Source organism: Neopelma chrysocephalum, unplaced genomic scaffold, assembly GCF_003984885.1.
Source record: "Neopelma chrysocephalum unplaced genomic scaffold, ASM398488v2 Primary Assembly neopelma1_149, whole genome shotgun sequence".
In the NCBI taxonomy this organism is placed as follows: Eukaryota; Metazoa; Chordata; class Aves; order Passeriformes; family Pipridae; genus Neopelma; species Neopelma chrysocephalum.
Window position 1 is genome coordinate 45,584 of NW_020897811.1, and position 19,722 is coordinate 65,305.

The 19,722-nt window shown below is 41.7% G+C and overlaps 1 protein-coding gene across 2 annotated transcripts; it reads right to left on the reverse strand.

Moving 5' to 3' along the window:
• Positions 1 to 11,879: 11,879 nt before the first annotated feature.
• Positions 11,880 to 19,590, reverse strand: RAD51AP1 (RAD51 associated protein 1). 2 transcript variants are annotated; one of them, XM_027701135.1, is made up of 8 exons: positions 19,512 to 19,590; positions 17,102 to 17,151; positions 15,510 to 15,639; positions 15,098 to 15,207; positions 14,681 to 14,755; positions 13,923 to 14,066; positions 13,145 to 13,279; positions 11,880 to 12,343 (listed from the first exon to the last, which is right to left on the reverse strand). In XM_027701135.1, exons 1-8 carry the CDS (start codon positions 19,529 to 19,531, stop codon positions 12,216 to 12,218), a joined length of 792 nt encoding a protein of 263 aa, XP_027556936.1. In that variant the 5' UTR covers positions 19,532 to 19,590; the 3' UTR covers positions 11,880 to 12,215. The 2 variants fall into 2 exon arrangements, with proteins under 2 accessions (XP_027556936.1, XP_027556935.1); XM_027701134.1 differs by having other exon boundaries at positions 13,145 to 13,291.
• Positions 19,591 to 19,722: the final 132 nt, after the last annotated feature.

The window sequence follows — 19,722 nt, forward strand, 5'->3', positions numbered from 1 at the left end:
GGAAAATTAAAATAAATTAATTCCTGAAGGGTTGGTTTCTCCTAGGGCATTATGTGTCAACTAATGAGAACCAAAGTGGGGCACCTTGGGCTGTGGCTCCTGACAGCATCAATGCAGAGATGCTCTGTCTTGGGAGATAACGAGGCTCTCATTTTGCTGTGGATAATGAGACAGAGCTTAGCTGCCACCTTGTCTATCCTTTTCATCTTTTGGATGTTGTGCATGGGTGATGGAGCACTGGTGGAGGCGTCCCTATCTCCCCACTGTCCTAGGGGAATATCTACAACTGAAAATTCAGTGTGATCCCTTCCTTCATACAACCAAGGAATGGGATGTTCCCGGCTGGTCTTAAATCTGTCAAAATCCCCGAATGGTTTCTACTTTCACTCAGAAACCAAGGTTTTCAAGGAAGAAATACATGCTCATCCACAGAAGCTATTCTAGAAGGCTGCCACTTTTGTGGATGTTCCTGGAATGGGCACCACTTTCCACAGCATTGTCAAAGGACAAACAGTTATTCCTTTGCATTCACGGTGGTCTGTGCAATGCCTTTGCCTAAAGTAATTGTTGGGGTGCACCATCTGAAAAGGCACATTACTCCCTTTTCCATCAACCCCACTTTTCCACTCTTTCAAGCCTGGCAACACTCCAACAAATCCTCCCCAGTGTTATACACCTCACATGCAAGAGAATCTTCTCATTTTCTGGCCAAACAACCACACAGGCTGTCATGCCACCAGGGACGGCATGGACACCATGGAATCATAGAATGGGTTGGGTTGGAAAGGGATCTTAAAGACCATCCAGTTCCAAACCCCTGCCATGGGCAGGGACACCTTCCACTATCCCAGGTTGCTCAGAGCCCCATCCAACCTGGCCTTCAACACTTCCAGGGATGGGGCAGCCACAGCTTCTCTGGGCAACCTGTGCCAGGGCCTCACCATCCTCCCAGGGAAGAATTTTTTCTTAATATCCAATCTAAACATTCCCAGAATAACCTATATAGAAAGGAGTGAAGGACAGATCTACCCAAGCATTCAGTTGTCCCCCACCAAGAAGAACATCCTCTACTGCCCCATCCCTGGAAGATCAGGTTGGATGGAGCTCTGGGCAACCTGGTCTAGTGGAAGGTGGCCCTGCCCATGGCAGGGGAGTTGGAACTGGATGATCTTAAAGTCCCTTCCAACCCAAACCATTCTATGATTCTATGATACTTTATTTTCTTTATTTCCCTTCTTCACAATGCTTTCTCTTCCCCTCATTTTATTTTATTACATTCTTGTAAACATATTCAAATTTACTTTGCTAAGTCATGTAGGAATAAAAACAATTTTCAGGATGATTATTTTCTCATACATGAAGAGGACCAACTAATTTCTGACAACACAAGAAACTGAATGAAGTTTTCTCATACATATCTCAACAATACTCTCAAAGCAAGAGAAACCTGCCAGGATTACTGCAAAGTCTCAGTCATGATATACTGAAGTAAAAAGCAGTGCATAAAATATTTCATCTGTAATTTAGAAATTTAAAATTTGAAGGAAATATGTATGGTCTTTGTAACTAATTTTATTAAAAATACCCGCTTCTGAAAGGAATTTCATTAATGGAGCTAAGTACAGTGGTAAAAAAATTCCTTGTGGATGTGATCACTAGCAGTGCTTATCACATAGACAACACCTTAACGACAAATTTATTAAGTTTGGCAACAGCACTGTGAAGTAGAATAGCTTAAGTGGTAAACAAAATTAAAGAGATTCTGATGCAAAAAAACCCTTTTTGGCGCAGGAAGAGGATTCATTCCATCTTAGCTAAATATTCAAGATAAACAAATTTCCCCATGGAAGTGCCCCTGTCTTTTTATTGGCTTGGCTTGAGAAAGAACCTATGCAAATAATGTAGACTGGCTACCTTAAAGTTTTACATCCCAAGAAATAGATTAGATCAATTCTGCTCTTTATAGCATTTACTGTGCTACTCTTGCACTTCAGTGTTCCTGATCTGAGAGAGGGCAAAAGGCACAGAGGAACAATGAGCTGAGCACTGTCTGCAGCCCTGTGCTTTTGCACCCACACAGGCTTGAGCAGTGCCCCAGAGAAAGTCAAATGCTGCCACTGCAGGCTGAAGCAGGGAAGATAAATACCAAATTCCCCAAAGTAGTGTGAAAGGAGTTGACAAAAATCTTCTTAAACCATTTGCTGTAATAAAGCACATTAACTGTGTCAATAAGACTGTGGCAAAATCAGTGCAAAGGGAGTGGGTGATTTAAGGTTTTGCATACATTTAGTTGGGCAAAGATCCCACCAGATGAACCAATCAGTCCAAGTCTGCTAGAAATGGGAAAACCAGTCACAGTTTTCACAGTTTCTGGCTTCTTTAGAAAATGTCTTCCACTGAAGAATGCAAAAGCTTGGGGTATGGTAAAATCAAGATTCTAACATTAAAATAGTTGCTGGTAAGTTGGCTCTTTATTAACAATTCCTATCATGTTTAAGATCTGCTCTTTAACCTGGTAAACAAGAAAAAATTTATAACGCTGGTTCTAAAAGGGTTCAAAAGCTGGATAAGAACCATGAATGGAATTTTACATAGGAGGGAATTATGTGTAGCTAAGGATGTAATTACCATAACTCTTTGAGATAATTCCTAACATCTGAGCAAGGGTCCTCAATGGAATTCAAATAGAATTTGGGGATTTTCCAAACAGCTCTCTGACTGCATAAAGCCACAAGGACCCCTAGCAACATCATCATTTCTAGAAAACAGGTTGGGCAAAGAAATGACAGCTCAGAAATCAGTGCTCCAACAGGCTTTTTTAATGCATCAATCTGTTCTTAGGACTATTCCAAGAACAGAAAATATGGTTATTCCTGGACTCCCAAAATGAAGAGGAATCACATGAGAAGCAGGAATTGGACATGGACCAGATAGGCTGATTTAAATTGAGTGGAGTGCACAGATGAAATGAAGCTCTGGATATGGTGAAAATTCATGGGCAAAAAAAAAAAAAATAGTTGGTGGGCAAAAAAAAAAAAATAGTTGGTAGGCAAATGAATCACAGAATCATAGAATACCCTGAGTTGGAAGGGACCCACAAGGATCATTGAGTCCAACTCCTGGCCCTGCATAGACACCCCAACAATCCCACCATGTCCCTGAGACCTTGGTCCAAACACTCCTTGAGTTCTGTCAGCGTTGGTGCTGTGCCCACTGCCCCGGGGAGCCTGTTCAGTGCCCAACCACCCTCTGGGGGAAGAACCTTTTCCTAATATCCAACCTAAACCTCCACTGACACAGCTCCAGCTGTTCCCTCGGGTCCTGTCACTGGTCACCAGAGAGCAAAGATCAGAACCTTCCCCCTCCACTGCCCCTCGTGAGGAAGCTGCAGATCCTGTGAGGTCTCCCCTCAGTCTCCTCCAGGCTGAACAGACCAAGTGACCTCCTACGTGATTCCCTGGAAGGGGAAGCTGGAGAGGCTGGTCCAGGAGAATCAAGGCCTCTCAGTCCTTTTATAGTTCATAACTATACTTACTAAACACCTCCCCAGATACTCCTGACATCAGATATTCACCTATGCACTCAGATATACCTTCTGAATAGTGCCATCTGGGGAGGAAAACCAGGGGCATCATTTCACAACTTCACTTCTGAGGAGTTATACAAATATGAAATTAGTAGCTCATCAATGAATGACCCCTCATGTTGATTTTCCTCTAGAAGGTCAGTTTAAACAAAATTATCAAATATCAGCTTTAAACTTAGAATCACACTTTTTTATAAGGCAGAGCTTTTGATTTCAGAGTAATGTAAATCACTGGGATTTCTATAGAGTATCTTATTTTTCTCTGAAATAAAAAATAGGCCAGCTGTCTACAATATACATATATTTTTAATAAGCCAAAAGCCTTTCACATAAATCTGAAATTTAATATGAAAATTTTTGCAGGACCATAGTTACTCTGGGTCTAGAAATTAATCATTTGCTTATCATTTATGCAGAAACCTTTAAGATACTCCTGTGACTTAAAAATGTTAAGTTTTTATCTTTGCAGCATTACTGATGTTGCTTCCATTAAGAATTGCCATCATAGAATAACAGAATATCCTGAGTTGGAAGGGACCCACAGAGATCACTGAAGTCCAGCTCCTGGCCCTGCACAGGACAGCCTCAAGGATCCCACATCTTAATTCAACTTCTCCAAAGAAATTTATGATTAATCCAATAAAAATATCATATGGAGTTGATGGCAGATGGTGCAACTCATCAAACTATCTTCTGTTTTGTAATAGTTATTTTTCTATTCCTCACAACAGGTGTGTCACAACCTCATATAAACGTATGTACATCAAAGAATAAAAACAAATGCCAACCACTATTACCTTTGGCTGGATTCTTTTATTTCTTCTCACTCGTAAACAAGAGTTACTGAAGAAGCTGAAATCACAGCAGCTCTCATTGTTTCCTTCTTTCTTTCCCCACCACGACAAAGCTCTTACATCTGTCTCCATTAAATTGTTCTTTTTGTCATTCAAATCTGGCACTAAAGTTAATTTAATCCAACCCGTGCCCCTGTATGAATAAAAGCATGGGCTGATTGATGATTTTGATGCATAAGGTGGCTGGAATCAAGTCCCATATTGTTTTACCACGTTCCCCAGCACTGACACAGACCAAATAATATTAAACTGAACTGTGGATGATAGCAGAGCTGCTGACGTGCTATGAAATCTTTGAGGACTTAGCACAAGCACAACATGTTTGTCAATTGGGCTCAGCAGGATTGCAAAACCATCCCTTGAGGGTCATTTGCTTTCCTTTCTTATTCTTCTTTTTTTTTTATTCTTCTTCAGAGGACACAGCTTTACCTCTCCTGCTATAAACATTAACTGCCTAATGAAGGTAATTCAAAGGTAATTCAGAGTATTTAGGCTCACAGCTCCCTCTTAGCCCTCAAAACTACTTGCAATCTTGGAGTGAGTGTTTCTAGGTAGTCCTGTCTCTGCTTACATTTTAATCCTCTATGCACCCTTTATATATTAACCATCAGCAAAATGCCTACAGCAGAAACAGCCTTAGTTTGGAATATTAAGGGAACAGACTTCAATCATGTTTTATTCACCTCACCATAGTCTATTTTTATACTCCTGACAGACTCCATGGGGAGTAGGCAACACTTAGTCTCAAGTAATTATTTTCTTTACTCTCTTTGCATATGAGAAAGCAATTCAAGTTTCAAAAAAGGCAGAAAAATGCAGACACAGTCTTAACCACAGAGAAAGAAAGATTTTAAAAAACAGAGGAGCAATGCTAGCCTTAGGACCATAAAGCCATAGTGAGTTTGGAATAAAACAGAAAATAAACCTTCAAATCTCCTTCTTTTTTTGAATCACAGGATCATGGAATGGTTTCGTTTGGAAGGGACCTTAAAGATCACATTTCCAGGGATGGGGCAGTCACAGCTTCTCTGGGCAACCTGAGCCACGGCCTCCCCACCCTCCCAGGGAACAATTTCTTCCCAATATCCAATCTAAACCTGCTCTCTGTCAGTTTGAAGCCATTTCATCTTGTCCTGTCACTCCAGGCCCTTGGAAATATTCTCTTGCTGAGTTCATAGTGACTGGAGTTCAGGATGTGAGGAACAATCCATCTTCCACGAGGCTTCATAAAAAACTTACTTACTTCAGTTTCTCCATTTTCTATCAGTTTCCTTGTCTCCTTTCCAGCTCTAAATTTGACTCCTGGAAACAGAAGAGCACTTCACTGATGTGAATTGGAGCAGGATATGAAGACAAAGGCAGAATTTGTTTATTACGAACTTTATAGTGCAAGCCCTTCCACTTATTATTTTATTGCTGTATTTCTTGCCATGTGGGACAACCTCTTTGCTGATTCTCTAAAATATTTTTCAAATTGGTTTTCTATTTTTTTTTGCAAGAAAAGTTATAGTCTTCAGATTTTATTGTTTGTTTCTTTAGATTTTTTTAATTTGTTTTTGTTGGTTTTTTTCCTTTAATTAAAGCAATTTCGGGGTTTCATTTCTTGTTTTGTCATCCGATTGTCTTTTTTCTCATCCTTCTCTTTCTTTCTCTCCCTTTTTTTTTCAAACTTCCAAAAGAAGTAAAAATTGAACAATGACAAAACATAAATTTAATCTCTCTGTGGTCCTGAATACTTTTTCCATTAAAATATTTTGAAAGAAAGAGTAAATACTATTAGCGTTTGTAAAACAATTTTTTTAACAATAAAAATATAAGAAAATTAACTCTTATTAATTTCAGTATTCTAAAAAAGGAAAAGGCAGGACATGGACCTGTTGGAGCGAATCCTGAGGAGGCCACCAAGAAGATTTTAGGGATGGAGAACCTCTAAGGCTGGGAGAATTGGGATTGTTCAACCTGGAGAAGAGAAGGCAGTAAAAAAAGGTGTAAGTCTGTGACTTCCTAACATTTTAAATTAGGCTGATGAAAGAAATCACCTCTCTCCAGACCTCGGTTTACATATAATCTTAACCATCAGAATTGCAACTACATGGCTCCTACTAAAAAAACAGGCACCATGTATATATTTTGACTAGAATTAAAAACAGATCTATTGATTAGGTAGAAATATGTAAAGGCAGGATGCAATTTCCAGGCACATCCCTCTGCCTACATTTTGCTTTAGACCATCTCTGGCTGTTCTGGATAGTTCTGCCTTCCCGCAAGGAATGGATGTGAAGCCCAGGGATTTTATTTAGGGAGGCTGGACTGCCTACTGCTGGGATCTACTTTTAGCTCTTGCAAGATGTCTACATTTATCTGCACAGGTTCTAGTGGCCAAAATCCAGTTTTCAGGAACGCTGCAGGCACTCAGGCACATCAGAAATGCAGTGTAGTGGTTCACTGCTGTCCACTTCCTCTCATCCAGTGGACACCAAGGGAAAACCCTGGGACCCAGTCTGCATTTCATGTGCTGTTATTGAACTGAGCTCTGAGATATGTCTTGAATAACATGGTTAAGGCAACACCTCTGTGGGGGAGACATGAGTTAATTACCAGTGAGGCTCTGATTCAGTGAGATATTTCAGCTAATTTGGAGTGTGTAAGTGGTTCTATGTACTTCAGAGTGAGTGATTACAGTCCCTGCTAGATCCAGGTACTGGCACAACCTCACAGAATCACAGAATCATTTAGGCTGGAAAAGACCTCCGGGATCATCAAATCCAACCTGTTCCCAATCTCCACCCTGTCCCCCAGCCCAGAGCACTGAGTGCCATGTCCAGTCCTTCCTTGGACACCTCCAGGGATGGGAACTCCACCACCTCCCTGGGCAGCCCCTTCCAATGCCTGACCATCATGTCAGTGACGAAATTCTTCCTGATGTCCAACCTGAACCTCCCCTGCTGCAGCTTGAGGCCATTTCCTCTTGTCCTGTCCCTTGTTCCCTGGGAGCACAGGCTGACCCCCACCTGGCTACAACCTCCTGTCAGGGAGTTGTAGAGAGTGGGAAGGTACCCCCTGACCCTCCTTTTCTCCAGGCTTAACACCCCCAGCACCCTCAGACACTCCTCATATGATATTTTTCAGGAGATATATGCATTTAGTAAAAGAACTTTCCTATTATTTCTAGAAAATATTTTAATAATAGTCTCTTAATATGCATTGTAAATTCACAGAATATTAGGGAGATTTTGAAGGAGAGTTATTTCCTTAATATTATTGTCCAAAGAATAATTGAAGCAGATGATCTCAAGCACTGCCTTAGAATCTAAGTGACTTAGAATCTAAATAATGTTGTAGTGCCACTGTTTATCACACCAGACCTGCATTTTTACTTGTGTTACCACAGTCTTGTCTCACATTTGGACAATAACACTCACTTTCTCATTCTTTGTCAGACACCCCCTGCATGTTTAACCAGGGAGTGCAAAATAACATCATCATCAGGACAGTAATAAATCATATCACATTTTATTGAAATCAAAATTTGCTCATAAATCCTTTTTGTTCCAGAGGAGCTACTGCAGTATGTGCTGGGTAACATGTCTCAGGAGTGATATGGATGAAAATTTGGGAGTTAGGCAATGTTCCCACTTGGGAACAGGCTGTCTGTGATGTCATAATGCTTCCCATCTCTGAAGCAACATACCACCCCACTCTTTTGGGAGCAGCTGGAAAAATCTGCCTCCAAATTTCTTTGGCAAGAAAGACAAATCTGAGCAAACGAGAAAAGGGGAAGAGGGAGCTGATCTCAGTGGAGACAATCTCACCCATGTTCCAGAGGGAACACAGTTCGGCACAGAATATGTGCTCCATTGTCACTTATCATTACAACCTCACTGGGTAATGAAGATACAGAGCACAAAGGTGATGAAGGAGGAGAATCAGACTTTCTATGCAAACTGCATAAATTAGAGGTGGAAAACACATGCCATACAGATTTTTTTTCTTATAATGATCGTTCCAAACCCATGCAGAGCTACATCTCCATCTTGCTGATTTGAATGTTCCCAGGATCTTTGGCAGCTCTCCACATTTGCAGTTCTTTGCAGGTGTCCTAAGTGCAGTCAACTCTTAGGAAATATACCTCATCTGCCTTTGCTACAAGGGCACGTTTCACCCTTCCTAGGAAAGACTTTGTGCCTTTTTGTCTTCCCAGTTATCTGTCAGAAGCACAGGTGGAATGGGTGGGGGCAGCCAGGCAAGGCACAAGAGCACTAAGATCCATCCACGTGGTAGGAAAATGAGCTTATAAGTGTTCATTTAATGAGCTTTCTCTCAAGCATAACAGCTGCCCTGGCTTTCCAAAACCTGCAGGCTGGCAGTGGCTTCATTGTTACTCCTGCACAGCCATGTGAACACAGCCAAAGGGAACATCTTTCACAAGGGAATTGAGTTCTACCTAAAATCACTGCAGAACCTCTAGAGATTATTAGAGATTATTTAGAAGAACAGGTAGGGAGAGGACAAGGGGGAATGGCTTCAAACTGACAGACAGTAGGTTTAAATTGGATATTAGGGAGAAATTCTTCCCTGGGAGGGTGGGGAGGCCCTGGCACAGGTTGCCCAGAGAAGCTGTGGCTGCCCCATCCCTGGAAGTGTTGAAGGCCAGGTTGGATGGGGCTCTGAGCAACCTGGGCTAGTGGAAGGTGTCCTGCCTGTGGCAGGGGGTTGGAACGAGATGATCTTTAAGGGCCCTTCCAACCTAGGCCATTCTCTAATTCTATGATCATAGAATCATCCTGGAAATTTTATAACCTTTAGTAAGTAATGTTTAAAGATTTTTTTAATGCCAGAGTAAGCCATAATTCAGCAAACCATACACTGGAGGCAGTGAATGTGATAGGTTTCAGTAAAATTTCTGCGGATGAGGTTCCAACATTTTACTAGATTTCAAAAACTCTTAAAAGATCTCAGAATACAGGCATTTTGCTGGGAGGTCTCCATCTTATGGGATTGAAATAGGGGCCTAGAAAAGGGGAGATGATCACCAAAATTGTTCTCTTGTAAGTCCGGAATCTTATGATCAAACATAACTAACCAGAAATTGTTACTGTAACTATTATTAGTCCCTTCACCTATGCAAATGCATTAAAGCCGTGTTGTTGATATACTTGGACAAAAGTTGTTTGCTAAATTTCTGTTTGTTTTCCTGTTCTAGATGTTTTGCTCCCAAATGTCACCCAACCCTTTGATATGCAAATACAAATCACATGTATACCATACATATAGCTCCATTGCACTGGAATGATAACTTGATGTTGTTGTGCCCTCTAATGTTGATTTCCTACATAGTTACATTTATATTACTCTTTAAGATAAGAATTATTAAAAAATTCTTCAAAATATTAATAATATTCTTTAAAATTATTAATATAATTCTTAAAAATATGCACCTGTCTTCTAAACTTTCTGCTGAGATGGGGTTCACAAGGTATTCCTAAAAGAACTGCCTGATTACAACTCTTCAGAATCCTTCAGTTCAATGAATCTTGAAAAATTTTAGAATAAAAGCAAGATTTATGCAGATTTACTGGAAGTAAAAAAACGTGAAACATCTGAGGAAACCTGTCATGTGTTCAAGGAGGGAAACAGAAAGATAACCAACCAGATAAATATCTGGTTTTCATGTTTAATCAGTTTTATTTTTTTATATGATTTCTTTGTTCATCAGAGACTTATAACTTTTAATGACATCATAATTATGATCACCTTGTCCTCAAGGGCTGTCATTATGAAGAAGAATTTGGTGAGAGGAACTGAGAGGCCTGAGCATTAAACAGAGAGAAGCTTAAATACACTAAGGAATATGTAGCTTTTGTCTTTTACACTCAATGCCAGTTGATCGAGCTTAAAGTCCTTTAATGCTCTTATTCAGACAACCCTAGAGGAAACTAACTTTTACTGAATCATATTCAAGAACAATTAAAATAAAAAATCAAATTGTGGGGAAAGCCCAAAATACAAGAAAATGAAACTTCAGATTTTTCAGTACCCCAAATATACAGGAACAACTCATGCTCAAAGTCTTAATTTAAAATGTACACAAGCCTTGTAAATATTGCAGGTGTGAGGAAAGATTCAGCATAAACAGAAACAGCCTTAACCCACCAAAGTTCTTTTGTTTATCACAGATTTTTTGGCTTCCTCCCAAGAGAACCATGTCACACGAGTGGAGATGGACCAATAATTCTTTGTGAGCAGCAGGACAAAGTGTTTTAAAATGCAAAGGGCAGGTTTTTGCACAGAGCCTCAGCGGAAGTGGTAACACGGGGGTTTTCAGCTTTGTGGTTTGCACTGATACGTTATAAGTCTGCTGGGGAAAAGGAAGTTGAGACAACAAAAGTGATCAGGTATGAAACATAGATTACATTTAATCTGTTTAGAGCAAATAACACCCAACCCTTTTGTTGAAAATTAAAGAGCAGTTCATGGAATTCCTGCTGCACTCGATCACAGGAAATGCCATTTGGGCACTTCTGTTTCCATTAGAAAAATAATGGGAAAAGGTTTGTTTCCCTTATTAAATCCCACAGTTCTGAGTAAGCACTGTTACATCTTTATTATTTAATCACAAGATACAGATTTTCACATTAACAGAATACCTGAGAAAAGTATAGACCAGGGAAATGAAGGCTTGGCTTCAGGGTGACCTAATTGGGGCCTTCCGGGACCTGAAGGGAGCCCACAAGAAAGATGGAGAGAGACTTATTTCCAAGGGCCTGGAGTGACAGGAGAAGGGGGAATGGCTTCAAACAGACAGAGAACAGGTTTAAATTGGATATTAGGAAGAAATTCTTCCCTGGGAGGGTGGTGAGGCTCTGGCACAGGTTGCCCAGAGAAGCTGTGGCTGCCCCATCCCTGGAAACGTCCAAGGCCAGGCTGGATGGGGCTCTGAGCAACCTGGGCTAGTGGAAGGTGCCCCTGCCTATGGCAGGGGGTTGGAACAAGATGAGCTTTAAGGTCCCTTCCAACCCAGGCCATTCCATGGTTCTGTGATATTCCTTTGTTAATGCAAATTGGAGAGTCATGACCAAATCCCTCAAGGAAGAAACGCATTTGCTACATCACCCAACATAATCAATATGCTTAGATAGGAAATTATTTACATTATGGAGCCGTAAGTTTGAAAGCTCAGTTTCATTACTCAGTAACTGTCACTCCAATGCTTTACAAAACTCCCTCCCTAAGCTTGGTATCATGGTCCTCAAAGAAGCCTGTGGAGCTCCAACCAAAATCCTCGTTGTCTGAGCCCAACTAATGCTGCTGACTTCTTCTAAGGGCACACACATGCAAAAATACTTGCCAGACTGCAGCCAAAATTTGAAGTGATTTTCAAAATTAATAAAGTCAAATCATAAAATCAGATTATATAAAATACTTTATTTTATTTTTTTTAAAAATACAACATTCTAAAAAACATATTTCCTAAAACATACTGCTGTTTAGGCTATTTTATTGCCAAGGGTTTAGGTATTAGAGAATTAAAATTATCACAAACCACCATCTGTGAATATAATACATGAATGAGCTGGTGACCCAGATGTCACCTTGATTAAATAATACAATTGTTCAGTAGCACTTAAGGATGCCCAGCAACTTGCAGGATAAAAACTCATTACAACACCGTCCATAAACAACAGTCCTCCAAAATGGATGATGCCATGATGCTGTTTATAAGCAAAACACTTTCCACAGTCTTTTCCTTCATGTGGCACCTTGTCACTGACCATTTAACTGCTGGTGGCACTGGGATGCAGTGGTTTGACTCTTGCCAGTCTGGAGAGGCCAAGTCTAAGGCAGTGAGTAGGTGACTTAACAGCAACATATTTCCCAGAGGAATTGCTGCTTCCTGATGGAGCTGAAAATAAGTTTAAAACAAAAAGAAGGTATAAGAGGTTTAGAGGGGAAAAAAATAAATCGTATGACTGTTGACTTTATATAGTTTTCCTAACAGAACAAAAAAACTATTCTAAAGATATTGCAGAGAGGTCTGAACAACACAGCATGTGAAAATCAGCACACTCCCCAGGTGCACAGTTTCTAATTAACCAGCAAGACACTGGAGCAACACTGCCCATAAAAACTGTTCCCAGTGTACTGTGCGTTTTCAGGCACTCCACAGAGAATCACACAACACAATTCCAAGTGGGAAAGGAAGCTTGATGGAAAGGAGCCAAACAGAGAGAACCAGAAGAGTAAATCAAAGCAAGCAGCAGGACTCAATAGCAGCAGCATGTTCAAACACCTGGAAAAATGAAGCTTCTAAGCACTTGCTTTACTAGAGCAGTTAAAACTCTCAAACATGTTTCTAATATTATTTGTTTAGGATAGATAATTAAGCAGCATGTAGCAGAGATAAAGAAAACTCTAAATAAGAGAGAAATAGACATAAAACAATCTCTTGATCCACACTATGAAAAATATTTCATTAACCCCCTCCTCCCCAGATAAAGGAGTTAAGGATAATGCTGTAAAAGAAGCACAGAGATAGCTTTTCATTCTTTCTCTCTTTTTTAATCTTAAATCTGTCAAAAGAAAACCTTTCTTTATCAAAAGGCAGGCATTTTGCTGAAATAGTTTGTTTTCTTTGTTTGCTTTCAGGTGAGATTGCTAAAAACTCAACTAATGTATCTGTTTACAGTTACAACCTCACACGTACCTGGGGGTGTCCATTTAGGCTTTTTGTGTGTTATAGGACTTGATGCAAGTAGAGGCCTCCCAACTGGTTCTGAGGAGTTGGACACCATCTTTTGCCTTGGCTCAGGTTTCTGTTCCATTGTCCATGAAGGAGAAACTACAGGTGATGCTTGGTTGGGAAAGAAAAGTGACTTTGGGAAGACACTCTTTAGCAGAGAAATCATTATGTAAGATGACTGGTCAGCACAAGCTCTCTGCAGAAACAGCAAATATGGTACTAGACTGTCCCATCTTTGAGTGGTAAATATTTATACAGACATGTCACCTACTGGGGAGTGACTGAGACATGGATGAGCTTGCTTTCCTAAGAGTTGAGAATTGGAGGAAAGGAAGAAAGAAGGGAGGCTACTTACTTTTATAAATAAGCTTAAACTGAAACCACCAACACCTCACACTCCAGAGTCTTCATGTTGATGCAAACCCCAGAAAACCACAGGAAAAATGAACAGAGGCTCTTTAAAAAGACAAAAGCTTCCTGGACAAGGAGGGCAGAAGAAATTTGTCCTGACATACAAAGGCAGGGAAGCTGTGGAATTCTGCCACTTTGGGGTCTGTATATGAATAAGCTGCAATTGTTTAAATTTAGTGTGAAAGCGCTATTGGGTTGTCACTGGTATTAAAGAAGGTTGGAGGGAAAATACAGTGGAAGCAGCAGGAATTTCACTGAAAATACAAACTAAACGTAAGGCATCACATTCAAAGCACATTTAAGGAGAGGGTTTTTGTGGAGAAGAACTTACTGGGGACAGACTCTGGCTCAGAGTCAGTGTCATGCTCTCTGTCATCACTGTCAACCACCTTCTGCCGCGCTGGAACTTTGGATGTCACTGTTCTTTTCCCACCATCACCCTTGGGTATGTCTTCATCCATCACCTGATTGAGACCTAGGAAACAGAAGGTTGTTCGAATAACTGAAATTCACAGCAAATCTATCCCCCTTCTCAAAAAAACAGAAGGTATTTGAGTTCCCAGAACTAATTTGTGGTGATGTTGAGTTATACTACACAGAAACAGATCGCTGACACTTGCTTTCCTGGGGTCCTCATTTTACTCTTTTAACCAACCAAACTGTACTTTCTCATTGTGACATTTCTCTGTAATCAAGCTAACAGAAGGACCAAAATAAAACTGGAAAAATGAAGTTTCCAATGGCACAGCAAATGCTTGGTCATGTTTATTTCATCCTTAGGCATTATGGACCCATTAATGAGTAGAGGGTAAGCGTAGCTTCTTAAAGAATGAAATAAAGTAAGCATCTAAAAATGTCACATGCCTGTTGTGTTTTCTAACTGACTTTTAGTGATGTGTAACAATCTCACTCAGCAATCCCCAGGTTTTCCCATTTTAAGACTTCTTAATGAAAAAATTAATGCATCCTTCAATCTTTATTTAAGACAAAGACTCTTTTTTTCACATCAGTGACCCACAACAATAGAAATAAAAAAGAGATAAGTGACTTAAATGCTCTTTCTGAAGACAGAATATGAGAACAACTTACCTAAAACCTCACTGTCTACACTGCAGTTGGAAAAAGGGGGTCTCCTGTGTATATTTTCTGATTCAATACTCTTATCTGTTTTAAGATTCAGAAAAAGAAGTTAAAGAATATAAAATATCAACACGCAAAAACCACATGATAAAAAGTAGAAATATTAATAAATGAAAACAGCTACAGTTTTTATCTGTCTCTAATCAAACTATATGTTTGGGAGATCTGTACTTACAGAAGAGGTACTTTTCTCACAGAAAAAAATCAAGAACATAAGAAGACAGGCACTGCCTAGAAATTCTCACTTCCTTATCAGGACATCTTGAAATAAAGCACGATTTTCAATCTATTTCACTGCAAAATAAATTCTCAGGTTCAAATTCACTACATATGAATAAAGACTGTTACATTGAACTGCAAAGTAACCTTGTTCTTCTGAATTTTGCACCTCAAGGATATTTGCAGATTTTTCTTTGACAGACAAGGCTAAGGCAACTTCCAAATCTCTCTTATAAAGTTTGTCATCCAAGGATAACCTGGAAAAAAACCACAACCATGGTAAATAATAAAAGAATTATATGAGTGTTATAGATCTTCTTCTGACTTACTGAACTTTTTAAAATTCAGATACTTGTAAAGAGATAAATATTTTGATACTTATTTATAGCATTTCATGTTCTGAGCACTACATTCTGAAATTATTTAGTCAAAGTACACCCTGATGTTTAAAGCACTCTACACTTAAAAGTATCATGATTGCAAAACATTATATATATATATACATACACATAAAAACTAAAATTGGTATTAGCACAGAGTTGACCACAACATTTGTTACCTTTTACTAAGTGCCTGTGTTTGTGACTGAGTCACTTCTTTGGGTGGTTTTTTTTGCTTCTCTTTTTTCTCCTTCTTTGGTTCCTTGGGCTGTGTTTTGGATTTTTTGCTTGAAGGTGCAAAGTCTTCATCTGTTGGAAAACAGCAACAAGCTCTCAGGAGTTTCCCTACACTCTTCCATGTGGCCAAAAGAAGTCATTTGACTTAAATCTCAACACACACTGAAAATATATCACAGATAACCTTTTTTTTCTGAAATTTTTAAAAAATACAACAACTGTAAGTATACTATCCTTAAATGTATTTGAAATGAAAATTCAACAAGACCTCTTTTATATGTGATTTATTCCAGAGGCAGTGATTTCAACTTTTATTAGCAACAAAGCTTCAGTGTCCACTGTGCTACCAGATTTTGATACACTGAGCATCAATCTTATTGATAAAATATGATATGATAGATATTATATATTATAATAGTAATCACTACCACCGTGATTTGAGTTCCTGGTGTTTTGGGATTGTTCCCCTTAACGACTTCCACTTTTAAAAAAATCTATGCTGCTCCCTTTTTTCTACCATTTTCATATTGCCTCCTATTAGCTATAATGCATTCCTCCCATTTTCAAATAAAAATAGAAGGCATGAAAACTGCCTTTCTTTCAGTTGAGGGCACTGCATATTACAGTGCAAAATAAGGAAAAAAAAATAATGATCCTCAGTATTCTCTAAACGATGGAGAACCTTAGCTTAGATCACACAGGTTTTGGAGAACTTATGTTTTTCTTGATTGTTAGAAGTGGTCTAGAAACCACATTATTTATTATTTATTGAATTATTTATTTTTGCTCCCCCTTCCCACCAATTCAAACTGTTCCCTGGATCCTGCAAACAGCATGGAAAAAGAAAGCAAACAAAAATGGAAGCAAACAAACTCTGCCAGAAAAATGAGTAAAAATGAGTAACATCCCTTAGGGCTTAGAAGGCAAGGAGGACCTTTGTGGAAAAAAACAGCTTGCAATCTATTTTTCTGGTCAATGATACTCCAAATTTGACTACTGTGTCCTTACCACAAACCCACTGAGACAGAGAGCTGTGGAGAAATGTTAGACCCATGTAGAGACGATTCACACCTCCTCTACGTTCACATTTACAGCCCTGTGAACTAATAATCAGGGCGTCATAGAACTAATTGCCACTGAAAGCTGGGGCACAGAGAGAAAGATTCAACTGCAACAAGACATTTTGTATTCCACAGTTTCCTGGCACACTGCTCTTATGCTCTGCTTTACAGCCATGACGTGGTTGTGGAATTGTAATATTCACGAGCGTGCTCAGGTTCCTTCTGCTGAAAGAAGTAAGAACTTAACAAACTATTCTTAACAAATATACTTCCTTAAAGACACTCTGATGATATTTTCATAGAATCACAAAATCACAGAATATGCTGAATTGGAAGGGACCCACAAGGATCATGGAGTCCCTCATGAGGAAGCTGCACTGCTGTGAGGTCTCCCTTCATCTCTCCTCCCACCCATTTTGGGTGGTTCCATTAGTTCCTGGCATGATTGTTACGTGCAGGAACACACCACTTACCGTCATCTTCCAAATCCCCAAACTGAGAATAATCAACTACTTTCCTGTTCCTGTGTCAAAAGAAAATATACACTATTAGTCCTTTCTGTCTGAGTATCTTGACTTGCTAACACTTCATTTTTGGGTAAACCAAGTTTTACAAGAAAAAAAGCAATACATGTTCAAAGGTAGGGAATAACAAAATCACAGAATACCCTGAGTTGGAAGGGACCCATAAGGATCATTGAGTCCAACTCCTGGCCCTGCACAGACACCCCAACAATCCCACCATGTCCCTGAGACCGTTGTCCAAACACTCCTTGAGCTCTGGCAGCCTTGGTGCTGTGCCCACTGCCCTGGGGAGCCTGTTCAGTGCCCAACCACCCTCTGGGGGAAGAACCTTTTCCTAATATCCAACCTAACCCTCCCTGACACAGCTCCAGCTGTTCCCTCGGGTCCTGTCACTGGTCACCAGAGAGAAGAGATGTGTATAACGAGTACTACTGTATAGAACAGGGTTAACAGGAATAGCTTCCAGATTTTTTAAAAATCTTAAAATAACAGCACTTTTTGTTGTCATATGGGAGCGTTGCATTGTCCTTATGGACACACTGCCTGTGAGCTGCTACTGTGCAATGGAAATTATTTATCTATGAGGTCACTTTTAGGCACTTGAAATGCTGCTGTCAGGGCAGGTGTTACTTGAGGGGACCAGAGGGGACAGAGCTTGGGATCCACCTGAGGGGTGCTCCCTGACAGGGACACAGACACACCAGGGAGAATCCCCATGCTTCACAGAATTACAGAATTTAAGGATGGGTCAGGTTGGAGGGGACCACAGTGGGGCATCTGGTCTCACCTCCCTGCTCCAGCAGGGTCATCCCAACGCACACGGCACAGGATTGTGTCCAGGTTGTTCTGGAATATCCCCAGTGAGCGAGACTCCACTCCCTCTCTGAGCAATCTGTTCAGTGCTCAGTCACTGCACAGCAAAGAAGTTCTTCCTCATGTCCAGCTGGAACTTCCTGGGCATCAGTTCCTGGCCTCTTGTGCCATTGCTGGGCACCCCCGAGCAGAGCCTGGTCCATCCTCTGCCCCCTCCCTGCAGACACTGACACACAGGGATGAGGTCCCCTCTCAGCGTCTCTGCTCGAGGCTGAACAGCCCCAGCTCCCTCAGCCTTTCCTCCTCAGGGAGATGCTCCAGTCCCTGAATCATCTCTGCAGACTCTGCTGGATCCACTCCAGGGGAGTCCCTCCTGTCCTGAGGAGCCCAGGACTCCAGATGTTCCTCACCATGGCTAAGTAGAGGGGCAGGATTACCCTCCTCGACCTGCTGGCAATGCTCTTTCCAATGCCCCCCAGGATCCCATTGGCCTTCCTGCCCCCAGGACACACTGCTGGCTCATGGATAGACTGTTGTCCACCAGGACCCCCAGGTCCTTCCCTGCAGAGCTGCTTCCCAGCAGGTCACCCCCAGCCTATAGAGGTGCCTGGGATTATTCCTCAGGTGCAGACCCTGCATTTGCCTTTGCTGAATTTCAGAGAGGTCTTCTCTCCCCATCTCACCATCCTGTCAAGATCCCTCTGAATGGCTGCACAGCCCTCTGGGATAGTGGCCACTCCTCCAGGCTTTGTGTCCTCACCAAACTTTCTGACGAGGCATCGACTCCTTCAGCCAAGTCACTGACAAACAAGTTAAACAACACCGGGCCCAGGATGAACCCCCTGCAGTGCTGCCTCCAGCTCTGGGGGCCCAGCACAGGAAGGACATGGACCTGTTGGAGCAAGTCCAGACAAGGGACACCAAGATGATCAGAGGGATGGAGCAGCTCTCCTAAGAGGAAAGGCTGAGAGAGTTGGGATTGTTCAGCCTGGAGAAGAGAAGGCTTTGGGGTGACCTAATTGTGGCCTTCCAGGACCTGAAGGGAGCCCACAAGGTAGATGGGGAGAGACTATTTCCAAGGGCCTGGAGTGAGAGGACAAGGGGCAATGGCTTCAAACGGACAGAGAGGAGGTTTAGATTGGATATTAGGAAGAAATTCTTCCCTGGGAGGGTGGGGAGGCCCTGGCACAGGTCGCCCAGAGAAGCTGTGGCTGCCCCATCCCTGGAAGTGTTGAAGGCCAGGCTGGATGGGGCTCTGAGCAACCTGGGATAGTGGAAGTTGTCCCTGCCCATGTCAGGGAGCGAGATGATCTTTTAAGTCCCTTCCAACCCAAACCATTCTTTGATTCTATCACTGAACCCCGAGGGACCCCACTAGCGACAGGCCCCCATCGGACCCAGCGCCACTGACCGCGACCCCCCGGGACCTGCCGCTCAGCCAGCTGCCAATTCCCTTCCAGCTGGAAAGGAAAACAGGGCCACCCTGGGAGCCACCCCAGGCCCCGAGAGCAGGCGGCGAGCCCTCCTTTCCTCCCGGCACACGCACCTCCTGCCCGGCCGCGCCATCCCCGCTCCGGGCGGGCGCTCCCGCCAACGCCGCTGCGCCCGCCCTTCCCCTTCTTCCCTCCCCTCCTCCCTCCCTCCCTCCCTCCAGAGGCGGCTTTCTCAGCACGTTCGCCACGGAAAAGAGCCGAATCTGCCTCTCCGGACGTGAAGCTGCGATGCCGGGGAGGCGGGAACACGCCGGGTCAGCACCT

Excerpts from the sequence above, each read along its gene's own strand:
- RAD51AP1 (XM_027701134.1), bottom strand. The coding sequence starts at position 19,531 with ATGGCGCGGCCGGGCAGGAG. Across the intron at positions 14,756-15,097 it reads GCAAAATTCAGAAGAACAAG|ATAAGAGTATTGAATCAGAA; the intron begins GTTACTTTGCAG and ends ATCTTAAAACAG. Across the intron at positions 13,292-13,922 it reads TGAGCCAGAGTCTGTCCCCA|CATCACCTGTAGTTTCTCCT; the intron begins GTAAGTTCTTCT and ends TTCCCAACCAAG.